The 12,936-nt window shown below is 40.1% G+C and overlaps 1 protein-coding gene across 2 annotated transcripts; it reads left to right on the top strand.

The window, feature by feature from the left end:
- LOC8084714 (6-phosphofructo-2-kinase/fructose-2,6-bisphosphatase) lies at window positions 17-12,283 on the top strand. Of its 2 annotated transcripts, none has more exons than XM_021463922.1 (23): window positions 17-268; window positions 352-415; window positions 758-1,056; window positions 1,842-2,057; window positions 2,744-2,884; window positions 3,692-3,787; window positions 5,438-5,536; window positions 5,617-5,646; window positions 5,836-5,889; window positions 5,978-6,031; window positions 6,098-6,175; window positions 8,874-8,965; window positions 9,045-9,102; window positions 9,196-9,270; window positions 9,542-9,589; window positions 9,938-10,035; window positions 10,583-10,658; window positions 10,740-10,802; window positions 10,896-10,987; window positions 11,162-11,230; window positions 11,325-11,388; window positions 11,468-11,533; window positions 11,845-12,283. In XM_021463922.1, exons 1-23 carry the CDS (start codon window positions 131-133, stop codon window positions 11,944-11,946), a joined length of 2,172 nt encoding a protein of 723 aa, XP_021319597.1. In that variant the 5' UTR covers window positions 17-130; the 3' UTR covers window positions 11,947-12,283. The 2 variants fall into 2 exon arrangements, with proteins under 2 accessions (XP_021319597.1, XP_002468029.1); XM_002467984.2 differs by having other exon boundaries at window positions 100-268; window positions 3,695-3,787.

Here is a 12,936-nt window from a genome sequence, read left to right as displayed (position 1 = left end):
ATCCGCTGTACGTAACACCTATCGCGCTCCCGTGTCGGCCCCACTCCGAATCGGCGAGCCCACGACATCGGCGCTTCCTTCCGGCACCTTCCCAAGTCACGAGAAAGGCTTCGCTCCGAACTCGCCGGCGATGGCGAGCTCCGGCGGAATCTCCGACCAGCTCTTCGTCTCCGTCAAGTTAGAGAGCCCGCGCCTCGCGGAGCTCGACCTCGCCCCCCACCTCTTCGGCTCCCACCCCGTGGCTGGCTCGTGGGACCCCTGCAAGGCCGTAAGCTCCGGATCGCCTCTACTCCGCGTGATGTGTGCGCGGAGCGGATTTTTGACTCGTTTCGTTTTTTTTCCCCCACGCAGCTGCCGTTGGAGCGGGCGGCTACCTCCGTGTGGGAGTTCAGCTGCGTCGTGCCTTCGCAGCACGGTAAGTTGGTTGGTTTGATCGTGGAGTTTGATAGCTTCGTAGGGCCGCAGAGGTCCTTGGTTCCTCCATAGCGAGTTTTGGGATAGGACGAGCGCAATCCGTGCTATGCTGTTGGGATGCGCATGCACTGATATTTCAGGAATTGGGCTGTGCTACTTTTAATTGGGAATGAATGAATTCTTGTGTGTGAGGGAAACAATGTAGTGTGTCAAGTTGTGCTTTAAATATGAAAATTAGTGACTTGTCGATTGTCTCTGAGGATTTTTCTTTTTTGTATATGTTCAGTTGGATTTCGTTTTGGTTGTTAGCATTCTATAAGCAGTTGTTCTGTGTTTTTACTAGAATCGCTGGATTTCAAGTTTGTTTTGAAGCGAGAAGATGATAGTTCTCAGTACATTATTGAGGAGGGACCTAACCGACCACTCGGTTGCCAGAGCAATGAATTTGAAATGAGGACTGCAGTGTTTAAACTCAATGAAGGGAAGGAGGTACTTGAGTGCAAGGTTCAGATTGAGACAGAAATGTTATCCCCATTTGACCTGGCAGCTAGTTGGAGGGCTCATCAGGAGTATTTTCAGCCTTCAAGGGTGCGAGGGACCCACGATGTCACTATCAACCCTGGGTTAGAAGGCAGGGCCAAGGTCTGTTTCACTGTTATCATTTTATATTTGGACGCGCATAGATCAGTGATATGCTTAGAAATTTAAAAGTTGCAAGATTGGTTATGAAAACAACTATTCGACTAGTGACACTGGCCACAGTCTAAATGGTTCCCAAGCAATGGTCGACACTTAACAGTCTGCTACTTTCAAGGGTGCTGTTGTAGATGTAGACAACTTGGCACGTTTTGCTACTTGGTTGCAGGACTTGACAATTCTTTGGGCCCTAGGAGAACACATTTATTCCAAGTGTTGTTTTTTCTATTATTAGTTTACATTGACATGATGAACTTACTGGAGATATGTGAGTAGGACTGTAAATATTTTAGCAAAAATATTATAGAATTACGAAGCATATCACTATGAAGAGTATGAGTGTATGCCCATCTTTTGGGATAATGTCAAGATGTTTAACGGCCTGTTTCGAACTGTAACTTGTGACAAGTGGGGATCTTTGCATGATGCATTAAAACTTGATGATGACTCTTTTACCTCAAGAAGAGTTGCAAGCATTTAAAACGTACTATACTAACTTGTCACCATTGAAAGTGAGAAACCACAATATTTCTCAGGTACAGATAGAACCGACATTGCAAAATATGTCCAACCATAAAGGACTGAATTAAAGTAATTATTTTGGTCAAGAATAGTGTGGGCTCACGCATGCTTTTAAAGGAACACTCTTCCCACAAAGCTGTTGTTTCTGTATCAAAGTAAATGCTGCTTCCTTTTCCATTCTGCCAATTTTCTCTTGTTCATTCAAACAGAATGGCTTCGCTTCTGGTTTGGAGCTTGATTTAGAGAAGTATGTAGTTCCAACACCAAACATGGGCTCAGGTGTTGTTTATGCAGCTAACTTGACTGAAAATCCACGCTCATTATTGCAAACTGGGAGTTCCTCAAACAATGATACCACAAAGGACATTTTGCACAGCTCAACTAAAGGAGACTCATCCTCGAATCACTATGTTAACACTATGAAGGTATAACTTCAGTTTCATTGTTTGATTAAATCTTAGCTTAAATCATGCAACTATGGTAATTTAGGTGTTCCACTGTAGAAAAGGTAGTTGTACTGTGGGCTGAAATATGTGAGAATTTTGGGAGCTTAGAAGTAACTTCAATAGTGTCATCATAATTTGTTCAAGCATGCAGCCAGTTAACTTTTGCTTTTAGCTATTTAATTCACCCCGAAATAAAAATTAGGTTAAATTAATTTGATTGAGTTCATTAGCCAGAAAAACTTAGTGCTGAAGTGCGTGGATTTATGGTCATGAGTTACCAACTTCCCTTTACTTATTGGAATATAAGCCACGTAGTATCAATTTCTTCAAGTTTCTCATACATATTGTTGGTGCAACACCAGACAATGGATGAATCTATCTCTTGACAAGATTTGGATCATTTAGATTTCTGTACCTCACTACCTTGAATACCTAATAGCTAGCATTTTCTGCCTGAAAGAGTTTTGGCCTATACTTATGCACTTTGCTATGATTTATGTCTCTGGTATGGCCAGCATGGCATTTTCATCCTGTTTAGATGAAAGGAACACTGATTTTTGACCCTTTCTTGCCATCTGTTGTATATAGCCCTATGAATATATATATATACATATAGCAGTTCTAGATGTAATTAATCTAGAGATGTTTTCTAATATTTTGCTCAGAGTGCAATTGGAGGGCATGCGCCATCACTGGAAGAACAAAGGGCAATGTTTGTTGATAGAGGTGTTGGCTCACCAAACTTTGCAAGACCAACAAAGGAAACCTTTTCGATGAGCAACTTTAAGTTGGATTCTGACTCAAAGGTTGTACATTATTCACTTCAGGTCACTAGATTTAGTAAAACTTAATACTCGTGGGCTTATAGCAAGTATAATCTCTATATGCTATGTCACTAGCTATTTCACACGTCCTAATAGGTAGTATTAAATTGTAAGTACCAAAGGGAAACTTCACAAATCACAACTGGTTAGGGTACCTTTGGTTCCAGGGAAGGAAGAATATACTTCAGCACATTTTCTTTCTTGCCCATTGGCAAGGTTGGGGAATGGTGGGCAAGAGAAACAAATATGCCCTTGCCATAACATGTGTAGAGGGTGCACACCTAGTTATCTCAAATGTCCAGCAACATTCAATGCATAGAAACATGTCTTGTGTTTAGGGATGCAATTGGGTACCCAGTGGGTACTTTTGGGTTACTACAGTTCATTCGCATCCCATTTTTCTTTCTTCGAAATCCAGATTAGTTCAATTGATAAGTTTTTTATCAACCCAATTACCCAGAAATAAACAAAACTTGCATCCCCTACTTGTGCTTCAATGCTTCACTCTTTCAATAAAAGTTGCACAATGTTGAAGCTCATGAAGTTAAGTAGCTAGAATCAACCCTTGGCTTCTGCTTTAATTTGAACTCTCAAGCTAAAAGGGTAGAGAGATATCGAGGATACCTATTTCCATTTCACCCTTTCTTTGGTTCATTATTACATTCTGCCACATATATGTGGAAAGATTGATTTCTTGTCATCCTATGATATTTGTTGTAACAGCATCTGAATCTGTTAAAACTTGTTGCTTCATTTTTTGTCACCTTAACTTCTGACTGCTGCCTCCAGCAGGGTATGCCAGCAGCAGAAGGCGCTGTTGCAGCAGCTGCAGTAGCTGATCAGATGTATGGGCCAAAAGAGGACCGCAAGTTGGCCATCGTGTTGGTAAATCTCGTACACTTAGAATGTTCATTTTACCTTGGTAACTATGACCCAGTTATTGTAGATTACTTAAACTTGAAGCTACATAAGTGTCTTCCATTTCTGCAGAATTGTCATTTTCTGTATAAAATATAAAAAACAGTGGTTTCGTAAGACTAAGAATTTATCTCAGCAGAAGTTTTTGCTCAGCCCAAAATCCACAAAGAATAACTTGCTAAGTGATATGAGTGGTCTATATGCAACCTCATCTGCCTAGTTTGCACATCATTTGTTCAATTGTTCTGATGTACTCATGTACATGAGTCAAATAGCACTGTCACTGTGTATCCAGCAAGCTTTTTTTCCTCTAAGTATTGCACCGATAAAAAAATGGGGGCACTTTCTTTGATAGCACTCAATTTGAAGGGTCTGCTCCCATGCTATCATTTTTCACCATATTGCAAAAATAACACTGCAGATGCGAATCATGCTTCATCTAGCACTGTACCACTAGATAGCAAATCAATGGTCCAGATCACACCTTGAATCACCTCCATTTAATCCCATGAACATGGTTCATGCTCATTCACATCCAGCCCAAATCTGGAAGTGGCAAGGTCTCCTGCGTCTGTGTAGAGTATCATGGGAAGGCGCTCAGGGAGGGATCAGGAGGGGCGGAGAGGAGCCGCGACCGGGAGGGGTGGAGAGGAGGGGATCATGCGCGCGGGGAGAAGGACCTGTGGGCAGAGGAAGTCGCGCGCAGAGGTGTCGTGAGGTGGGTGGCCGTGGTCCTTGGAGTTGGTGGTGCGGGAAAGAAGAGAAGTTGGGGTAGATGGAGGAGCCGGAAGGGACCCGGATTCTCGATACCATGTAGAGAATTATGGGAACACCTCACAACCATTAGGGAGGGGTGGCTTTCATATATATAGTCAAGATACAACTTGGAGTACAAGTTACATGATATACATGTGTTAGACTATACATATCTCCAATAGTCTGTCACCTCCCTACTATCCTCACCCCATCCCCCTGGCGCCCTTGGACCCTCTTTTGCACAAAACAAGCAGTCGATGAAATCGAGTCACTGCTTCAAATCAAGCCACCACCACCAATCAGGGGACGAGCAAGCCTGATACTGTGCCCGGTTGCTGAGCTGCCCGCCCACCAAGCCCTGCATCTAGAGCAATGGTATGAAACAGGAGAAGCCGTGAGGAGCACGTGGAGATGTGTGCCCTAGGCTGCCAAGTCATCGCACATTCTACAGCAGGCAAGTGCCAGCTTGCTTTTCCTCTCACCTCTCTTTGGTTATGTCCGCTTATCAGAGAGAACAGAGATCACCAGAGAAGGCGACGCTGACAGAGCTTGACAGAGTGCTATAGTAGGGGGAGGGGAACGGATGCAGTGGTGTGTTTTCAACCCTAAAAATGATGGTACTGCAGCATAACGGTTTGGATTGAGTGCTATGAGGGCTTTTTTTTCCTTTTGTTGCTTTTTAAAAAAACAGCACAGTCTTACAAAAATATAGCCTTTCGATGTGCGTGGTTCAGCTCTATATATTGCATCTAAAACATGGTATGTATATATTCAGATAGCTGGAACTATTCCTGAGATGCCTTACTTTCCTTCAGACAAGTATGCATGCATTTCTTTTTTAATCATGTGCTGATATTCTAGGTTGGGCTACCAGCTCGTGGTAAGACCTTTACAGCAGCTAAACTTACAAGATATCTCAGATGGTTAGGTCATGAAACAAAGCACTTCAATGTTGGAAAGGTGATCATTTAGCTTAAGCTAATTTTGTAGAGAAACATGTGTATGGTATCACTAATCGTGTTTGCTATTTTGTTTTGTAGTACCGCCGGCTCAAGCATGGAACTAATCAGGTACTTGCAACTTATTGACTCATTGTACTGGTTTTTCAGGCAGGAGGGGGGGGGGATCCATTACTGTTCTCAGACTTTTATTTAGTTCTTGTTATTTTTATGAAATATATAGCTTGCAATTCCAGTTTCGTTTTGCTCCTATATAACCCTGTCCAAGAATTTCTAATAGCATCTTGTTATTTTGAGCAGACTGCTGATTTCTTTCGTGGAGATAACAGGGAGGGTGTGGAGGCACGCAACGAGGTTAGTGAATTGCATCAGGCATGCCTTTCTAGAAACATATACTATTTTCTTCTTTTTTTCTTGTAAGATCTTCCCCATGCTTTTTCAGGTGGCTGCATTAGCAATGGAAGATATGCTATCTTGGATGCAGGAAGGTGGTCAGGTAGGGCATTGATTTGGTAGCTCTGCATTAGTGCTTCTCGATGATTTACTTTCAGCTGGTCTGCAGGTTGGTATTTTCGATGCCACAAACAGCACAAGAATACGGAGAAACATGCTGATGAAAATGGCTGAAGGAAAATGTAAGGTATGATTAAATCATTGTGTGCATATTGGCATCCTTTGGGTTGTTTGAATTTTTTGTCTCCTGCCAAGTGGCAATAGTATTTTTTATCTCGAACTAAACAGGAGTGCCACGTGTCATTTCATTAAGAAAGTGCCAATAGTAGTGTTTGGCAGTTGTCAGCTATGATTCATGATTATTTTTTTGTTCACATGTCACTTTTACAGCTGTCAAGCATTCATGCCCACTGCATTTAGAAGTTATGACATTTTCAAATCATTTATGTTGGGTGCACTCCGTATATCAGGATGAATGACCTTTCCTTGTAGACATCTTTGTTCTTGTGGTAACCTGCCCCCTCCCCGCTCCCCTCCCTTCTAAATTAGTAGACATGCATACCTAGTGAACATGATCTAAATAGAGAAATGGTGGCTTCTAATAAGGTTCTCTTGTGTATTCATTCCTGAAGAGCTAAGAAATTTGCTTGGCAGTTTACAGTTGGCGAATAGTATTATCATCGTCTAGACTGGATCCATGTACTTGCATTCTCTAAAGGACCTTCTCTCGGTTACAGTGGCGAAGCTAGAACAAATTAGAGGGTGGTGCCCTTGTCTTGTGGGTGCATAGACTTGTGCTATACGTGGTGCATATATGGTAAAATTTTAGAAAAAATCACTGTTTTTCCAAAATTTGGGTGGTGCATTTGCACCCACTAGCTTGTAGCTAGCTTCGCCACTGCTCGGTTGCAAAGTGGAAACCTCTTTGAATGGTCTATGCATTTGGCACCATGGTGTGGAGATCATAGCTCATGGCCTGTTGCTTCTTAGTAATGCATAAAAAAGTTATATCAGCAAGAGATTTGGTCTTATCTGGCTCAAAAAATAAACATTACTCCATCCTATCACTATATATAGGATCAGCCACTCCAGAGCATTTGAAACACGTCATTGTTTTCCATGTTAGGATCATGGGAGCTATCAGCATTCTGATTTAACACTAAAATATAAAGAACTGAGAATACATTTACCATGCAAAGATTCTTCTTGCCAGCAGACTCAGCAAAACAGGAATTACCATGAAAAAACCTAAAGGCAGGATAGCCATTTCCGTCCCTCAACTATCGTCTGATGCTCAATTTCGTCCCTAAACTACCAAAGTGGCCATTGCACTCAAAATTTACTTTTGGGGTCAATTTCATCCATGGTCATTTCAGTCCTCAAACTTTTCTTTTAGGCTCATTCTTGCTCCTCATCCTACGTGGCACACCACATTATCATGCCTCATCAACCCCAGCTCCATCACGAGCGGAGGTGAATGGTCTCTATTGAGAGGACTGCAGGTTGTGTTGAGCTAGGGATGTTGGGATACACACGGGTGATGACACGGCTGGGTCAAGTGACCGCAGGGGCCGTTAACTATGCCAAAGGTGGCGTGACCTACAACTGTGCACAATGGGACAAGTGCATGACACCAATGGGGTGGAGGGCTGCAGGCAGGTGCAGGTGGTGGAGTGTTCTGGTGGAGAAGGCCTTTGAGCTGCAATGCATCCAGGATTTGCTTTAGCATCTCTAGAACAGTAAACATGGTGTGCCACATAGGATGAGGAGCAGTGCTGGAGCTGATGAGGCATGAAATGAAAGTGGCATGCCACGTAGGATGAGGAGCAAGGATAAGCCCAAAAGTAAAGTTTGGGGACTAAAATGGCCACTTTGATAGTTCGTGCAGAATTGAGCTAAAAAGTGAAGTTTGAGCACTGATATGGCCACTTTGATAGTTCAGGGATGAAATTGAGCCTAAAAGTAAACTTTAAAAGAAAACTGAGGAGTGTTCTTGTGTTTTCCCGTTTGTAGGTTTTGAGCTAGGGGGGTCCTTTTGGACTTGTTTTAGTCTTGCTGCAAGGTGATCTGGTGAAGATCGTTTAAAACCGGAATAGTTTTTTTGGGGGGTCTTTTGGTAGGCTCCACTAAGACTGCTGGCGATGTTCTTTGTTTGGGTGACTTTCGTTAGCGGTCCAGTTCTGGTTTTTTTCTTCGGTTTCTGGTTATCTGCCTTATCTGTAAAACTATGCTACTTGCTTTGTATTTCCGTTCTTCGTAATGGAAATGGGTAGTTCCCGTGTTGAAAAAAAAAAGTAAACTTTAAAGGCTGAAACAACCACTTTAGTATGTTTACGGACAAAATTGAGCATCGAGGGATAGTTCAGGAACAAAAATCGCTATACCGCCAAACCTTAAGTATTACATATTGAGAGCAAATTAGATTATCCAGAAAAGTCATTGCTGAGGTACTTATGGTCCTGTTGCTGCCACCCAACTGGAACCTAGACTAATAAATCTTTCTTCTGAGTGTTATATGGTAGTGTGGGGAGAGGTTGAAGATTTGCTTAGGGAGAGGGTGGGTGACTACAATCACAAGAGTGAAATTTGGACCATTTGCCTCATTTATTGAAAAAATGTGTGAAGTTTTCTTTTTTCTTTTTTCAATGCAAACAGTTTAAAACAAGTGAAGATCTAGTGCACTCCTTTGGAAGAATTTTTGTTTTGTTTTGTGACAGCATTTACAAAGTAATCTTGTGTAGTTGCACAAAACAGATTTTCTGATAAGATTTTTCACGAGGCGTCGCATATGTACATTATGGAACACTATATTAAGCTCCTGTGCTCCTGTATGGGGTGTATTACTATTTCCCTTTAACATATGGGTCCTTGCCTTTGCTTTCTAGATCATCTTTTTGGAAACATTATGTAATGACCAAGATGTTCTTGAGAGAAATATACGATTGAAAGTTCAACAAAGTCCCGATTATGCAGAGCAGTAAGAAATAAATTTATTTGCCTGCCTATTTGCATCCTGTTGGTGCACCATTTTATGCAATCATTGTCTGATGTTACAGAACAGATTTTGAAGCTGGTGTACAAGATTTCAAAGAGCGATTGACCTACTATGAAAAGGTCTATAATTGCCAAATTATATTATATAGGAACACAATTTTTTTGTCAAGAGAATATAGTATAGTTATCTGTAACATTTTGAAACCTTTTCAGGTCTATGAACCTGTGGAAGAAGGTTCTTACATAAAAATGATTGACATGGTTAGTGGGAAGGGAGGCCAAATAAAGGTATGTATGAACAGTCAGGTGGCACATGTAAAAGTAATATCAAAAGTTTTATTCCCTGTGATATTGCTACTTTATGATTGCTTAATTGTACAATCTTGAACTGGTTCTTTTGCTTATCATACAAATACTAATATATCGAGTAGAAGCATATGCACTGTTTTGAAATGTAAGACAAATTGACTTTCTGCATATATATACTAATGGCATACCTTGCAGCCTTGCTTCTAGTGGCATATTCCTAATCTCATACCCTACTTTGGTTTTCATGCAGATTAATGACATAAGTGGTTACTTGCCTGGACGGATTGTTTTCTTCTTGGTACATACACAGAAAATCATATCCTTTTGTTGTGCGCACATTAAGACTACTGGATACCTTTGCAGTTTGGTGTACCCTTGTAGGTCAAATCATAATTTGTGTTGTGTTTAGTGATTCAATAATACAGCTATCTAATCTGCTGGGGTCTATCTGATTAGTTTTATGTTTATATGAATATTTTTGTCAAATTTCTACTCTGCTCTTTATCCTCACAATGTGGTAATTGAGTAACAGTGAATCCTCACAGCATCTTTTTTTCTCGCTTGAACCTGGAGAATTCAACACACCACTGACAGATATAGATCAAATCATGATGAGCTTTTTCAACTGGGTTATGTATTGTTACAGGTTAACTGTCATCTGACGCCTCGTCCTATCCTGCTAACAAGACATGGCGAAAGTATGGATAATGTCAGAGGAAGAATTGGTGGAGACTCTTCTTTGAGGTCTTAGTTTCTTTATTTGTATTTCTGTCATTAGTATCTTTGATTTCTTTGTTCTGCCTTTTGTTATTTACCTCTTTGCTGTCATTTTAATTTGGGTGCCATGCTAAGGAAAAATCCATAGTAAGTTTCAAATGTTCGCGGTCTTGCATGCCAACATGCACAACCAGTAGAAGTGAAACATCAGAAGATCAAGTCCAAGTAAAAAAATCGTTTCTTGCTAATTTTTGCTCTCATTTTTTTTACTTAAGTGCACAGGAGAACTGTATGTCATTGCGGTAAAGTAGGAATGAAGTTATGAACAAACAAACACCACCTTGCCCTTATTTATTATATTATCATTGATGAACTTTGTGATATATGTACTGTAAATTGGACTTGTGAGCTTACCTTGAAAGGGGGAAAAAGAGAGGGAGTTACATGTATGGGAGAAGTAAATCCATCCATCTTTGCTTATGCTTGCATGGATGCAATATTTGGGCAATTCTTGGTGTATGCTAATTTTGCATTCTGCTTTTGACTTTCATGTGATGGAATAATTGGTATGCAGTGAGGTTGGTGAGCTTTATTCAAGAAAGCTTGCAAGCTTTGTGGAGAAGCGACTGAAGTCCGAGCGGACTGCCTCTGTAAGTATGCCATTTGCTTCTCCGTTCAGTGAAGGAAAAAATAACCATTAAGTTCATTTGCAACAATGACAATGATTTCAGATATGGACTAGCACACTCCAGAGAACAATATTAACAGCACATCCGATCATTGGTTTTCCAAAGGTTAGCTATCATAGGTGATAGAAAACGGTCTAGCAAGACTGTCCTCTACTTATAGAAGTGTTACCAAAACTACTTGTTTCTCCTTGTGTTCAGATACAATGGCGTGCTCTTGACGAGATAAATGCTGGGGTATGTGATGGGATGACATACGATGAAATAAAGAAAAGTAAACCTGAAGAATATGAGTACGTGAATTCACTGATATCATGGCATTTTATGTTAAAAATTCCCTTTCATCACTGAAATTTTGGTCAACGTTCCACTAGCTTGTAAATCTGATTGGGGACCCTTGTTATTACACAATTTTTCAGTAGCACCCCTCCCCCATTCTGTTTGCCTCATGTTATATACCTTCTCAGATCACGAAGAAAAGACAAGCTGAGGTATCGTTATCCAAGAGGAGAATCCTACCTTGACGTCATTCAAAGGTTGGTATGGCCTACTTGATACTATTGCATGCCTCTATACATGATTCAGTTACTTATATGTGTTGATACTTAATCTTAAAATTCCTCTGTCCAGATTAGAACCTGTAATAATTGAGCTTGAACGGCAGCGTGCTCCAGTTGTAGTCATAGCTCACCAGGTAAGGACCACCATTTTCATTCTTCTGTTATTTTTGGTACTAAGCTATTGTAGATGCCTGAGAAGAATATTCTGTATAGGCTGTGTTAAGAGCACTTTATGCATATTTTGCGGACAAACCACTCGAGGAAGTCCCAAATATTGAGGTAAGGCATTTTGTGCCAACAGTACTTTCTCCGGTCAGAAATATGTCTATCTAGGCTTGTCCTAAGTCAGACTTGTTTAGCTTTGGCTATCAATATCTTAAAAATTGTATAGTTAGACAACATAGTTTGGCATGACTGAATTCATTATGGAAACTATCTTTATAATACATAATGATTTTCATGTATATATTTATAAATATTAGAAATCAAACTTAAACAAATTTGACTTAACACAAACATAGATGGACTTATATTTCTGATCAGAGGTAGTAATTGATTATTTTACTGTGGCTAAAAATATGTTCCTGCAGATACCTCTGCATACAATAATTGAGATACAAATGGGTGTTGCTGGTGTTCAAGAAAAACGGTACAAACTCATGGACGCAATTCATCCCACAGCGGGGTTGTAAGAAACAATGCCTTCTAAAAGCAATGGCGGCACAAATAAATTTTGTGATGATATACGCATCACAACATTCAATCAATTAGAAGCTATAGTTCGAAGTGGAATATTACCCCACTAGGTTTAGCTCATAGATGATTTGACATTTGACTTACAAATTTTGGCTGGTTATGTACTCTTCGTAATTCATGAGTTCTGAGCATGTTAAGTCAGGTATGAGTTTTAAGCAAGTTTATTCAGGTCCTCAAGACTCGGGGCTCGTGCCGAAGACATTTTTTTCGTAACGAACTCCCTTTCAAAAATATTTACATTTTTTTATTGGAAAATATTTACATTTTGGTGTGCGCCTGCCTGCCCCTTCTGTCTTCGTGAAATATAAGAGTTTCATGGGTCTCATTTAGTGGGTTGATTTCCTGTCCAATTGACATAAATGGGCCTGAAATTTGAAGATATGATTGGACATGATCTTCATCCCAAACCCCCAGAATTTGAAGGTATGATTGGATATAATTGAACCGAATTCTGAAATTTTCCAGTACAACTTTCCTTCTTTTTTCTGCTAGTACATGCGAAGAATATACAACAAGGCACTACTAAATTCAGTAAACACTGCAGTGGATTTTGTAATAGACCGTGCAATTACATTCGTTCTTGTTAGTTATCACGCACACAACGTTGGTTGGTAGTCCTAAACTAATTGAATCTATTATATATTGATACACTATATTGTTAAAAAGAATTTGACCGTTCGCTGATAGAGTCTAGAAATAACAAGATTAATGAAAAAAGAAAATAATATAAACCATTTGGTTTTAAGATGATCTAATGTATTACTTTAAATCAAAGAGTCCGTGCAGGATACAACTAAGAAATAGTTAATTTGAAATAATAAAGTAAGAAAAAAAAGTAACATTTGAGTTTGGAAAGAAAAAGTGGCCAAATATTGGAAAGAAAAAAATACCTAAATAAACGGTCCATGTATAACACAAGTAGTAAA

The sequence above is a fragment of the Sorghum bicolor genome, chromosome 1 (assembly GCF_000003195.3).
Source record: "Sorghum bicolor cultivar BTx623 chromosome 1, Sorghum_bicolor_NCBIv3, whole genome shotgun sequence".
NCBI lineage: Eukaryota > Viridiplantae > Streptophyta > Magnoliopsida > Poales > Poaceae > Sorghum > Sorghum bicolor.
Note: the sequence above shows the minus strand (reverse complement) of the source record. Positions and strands in the feature narration are given on the sequence as shown.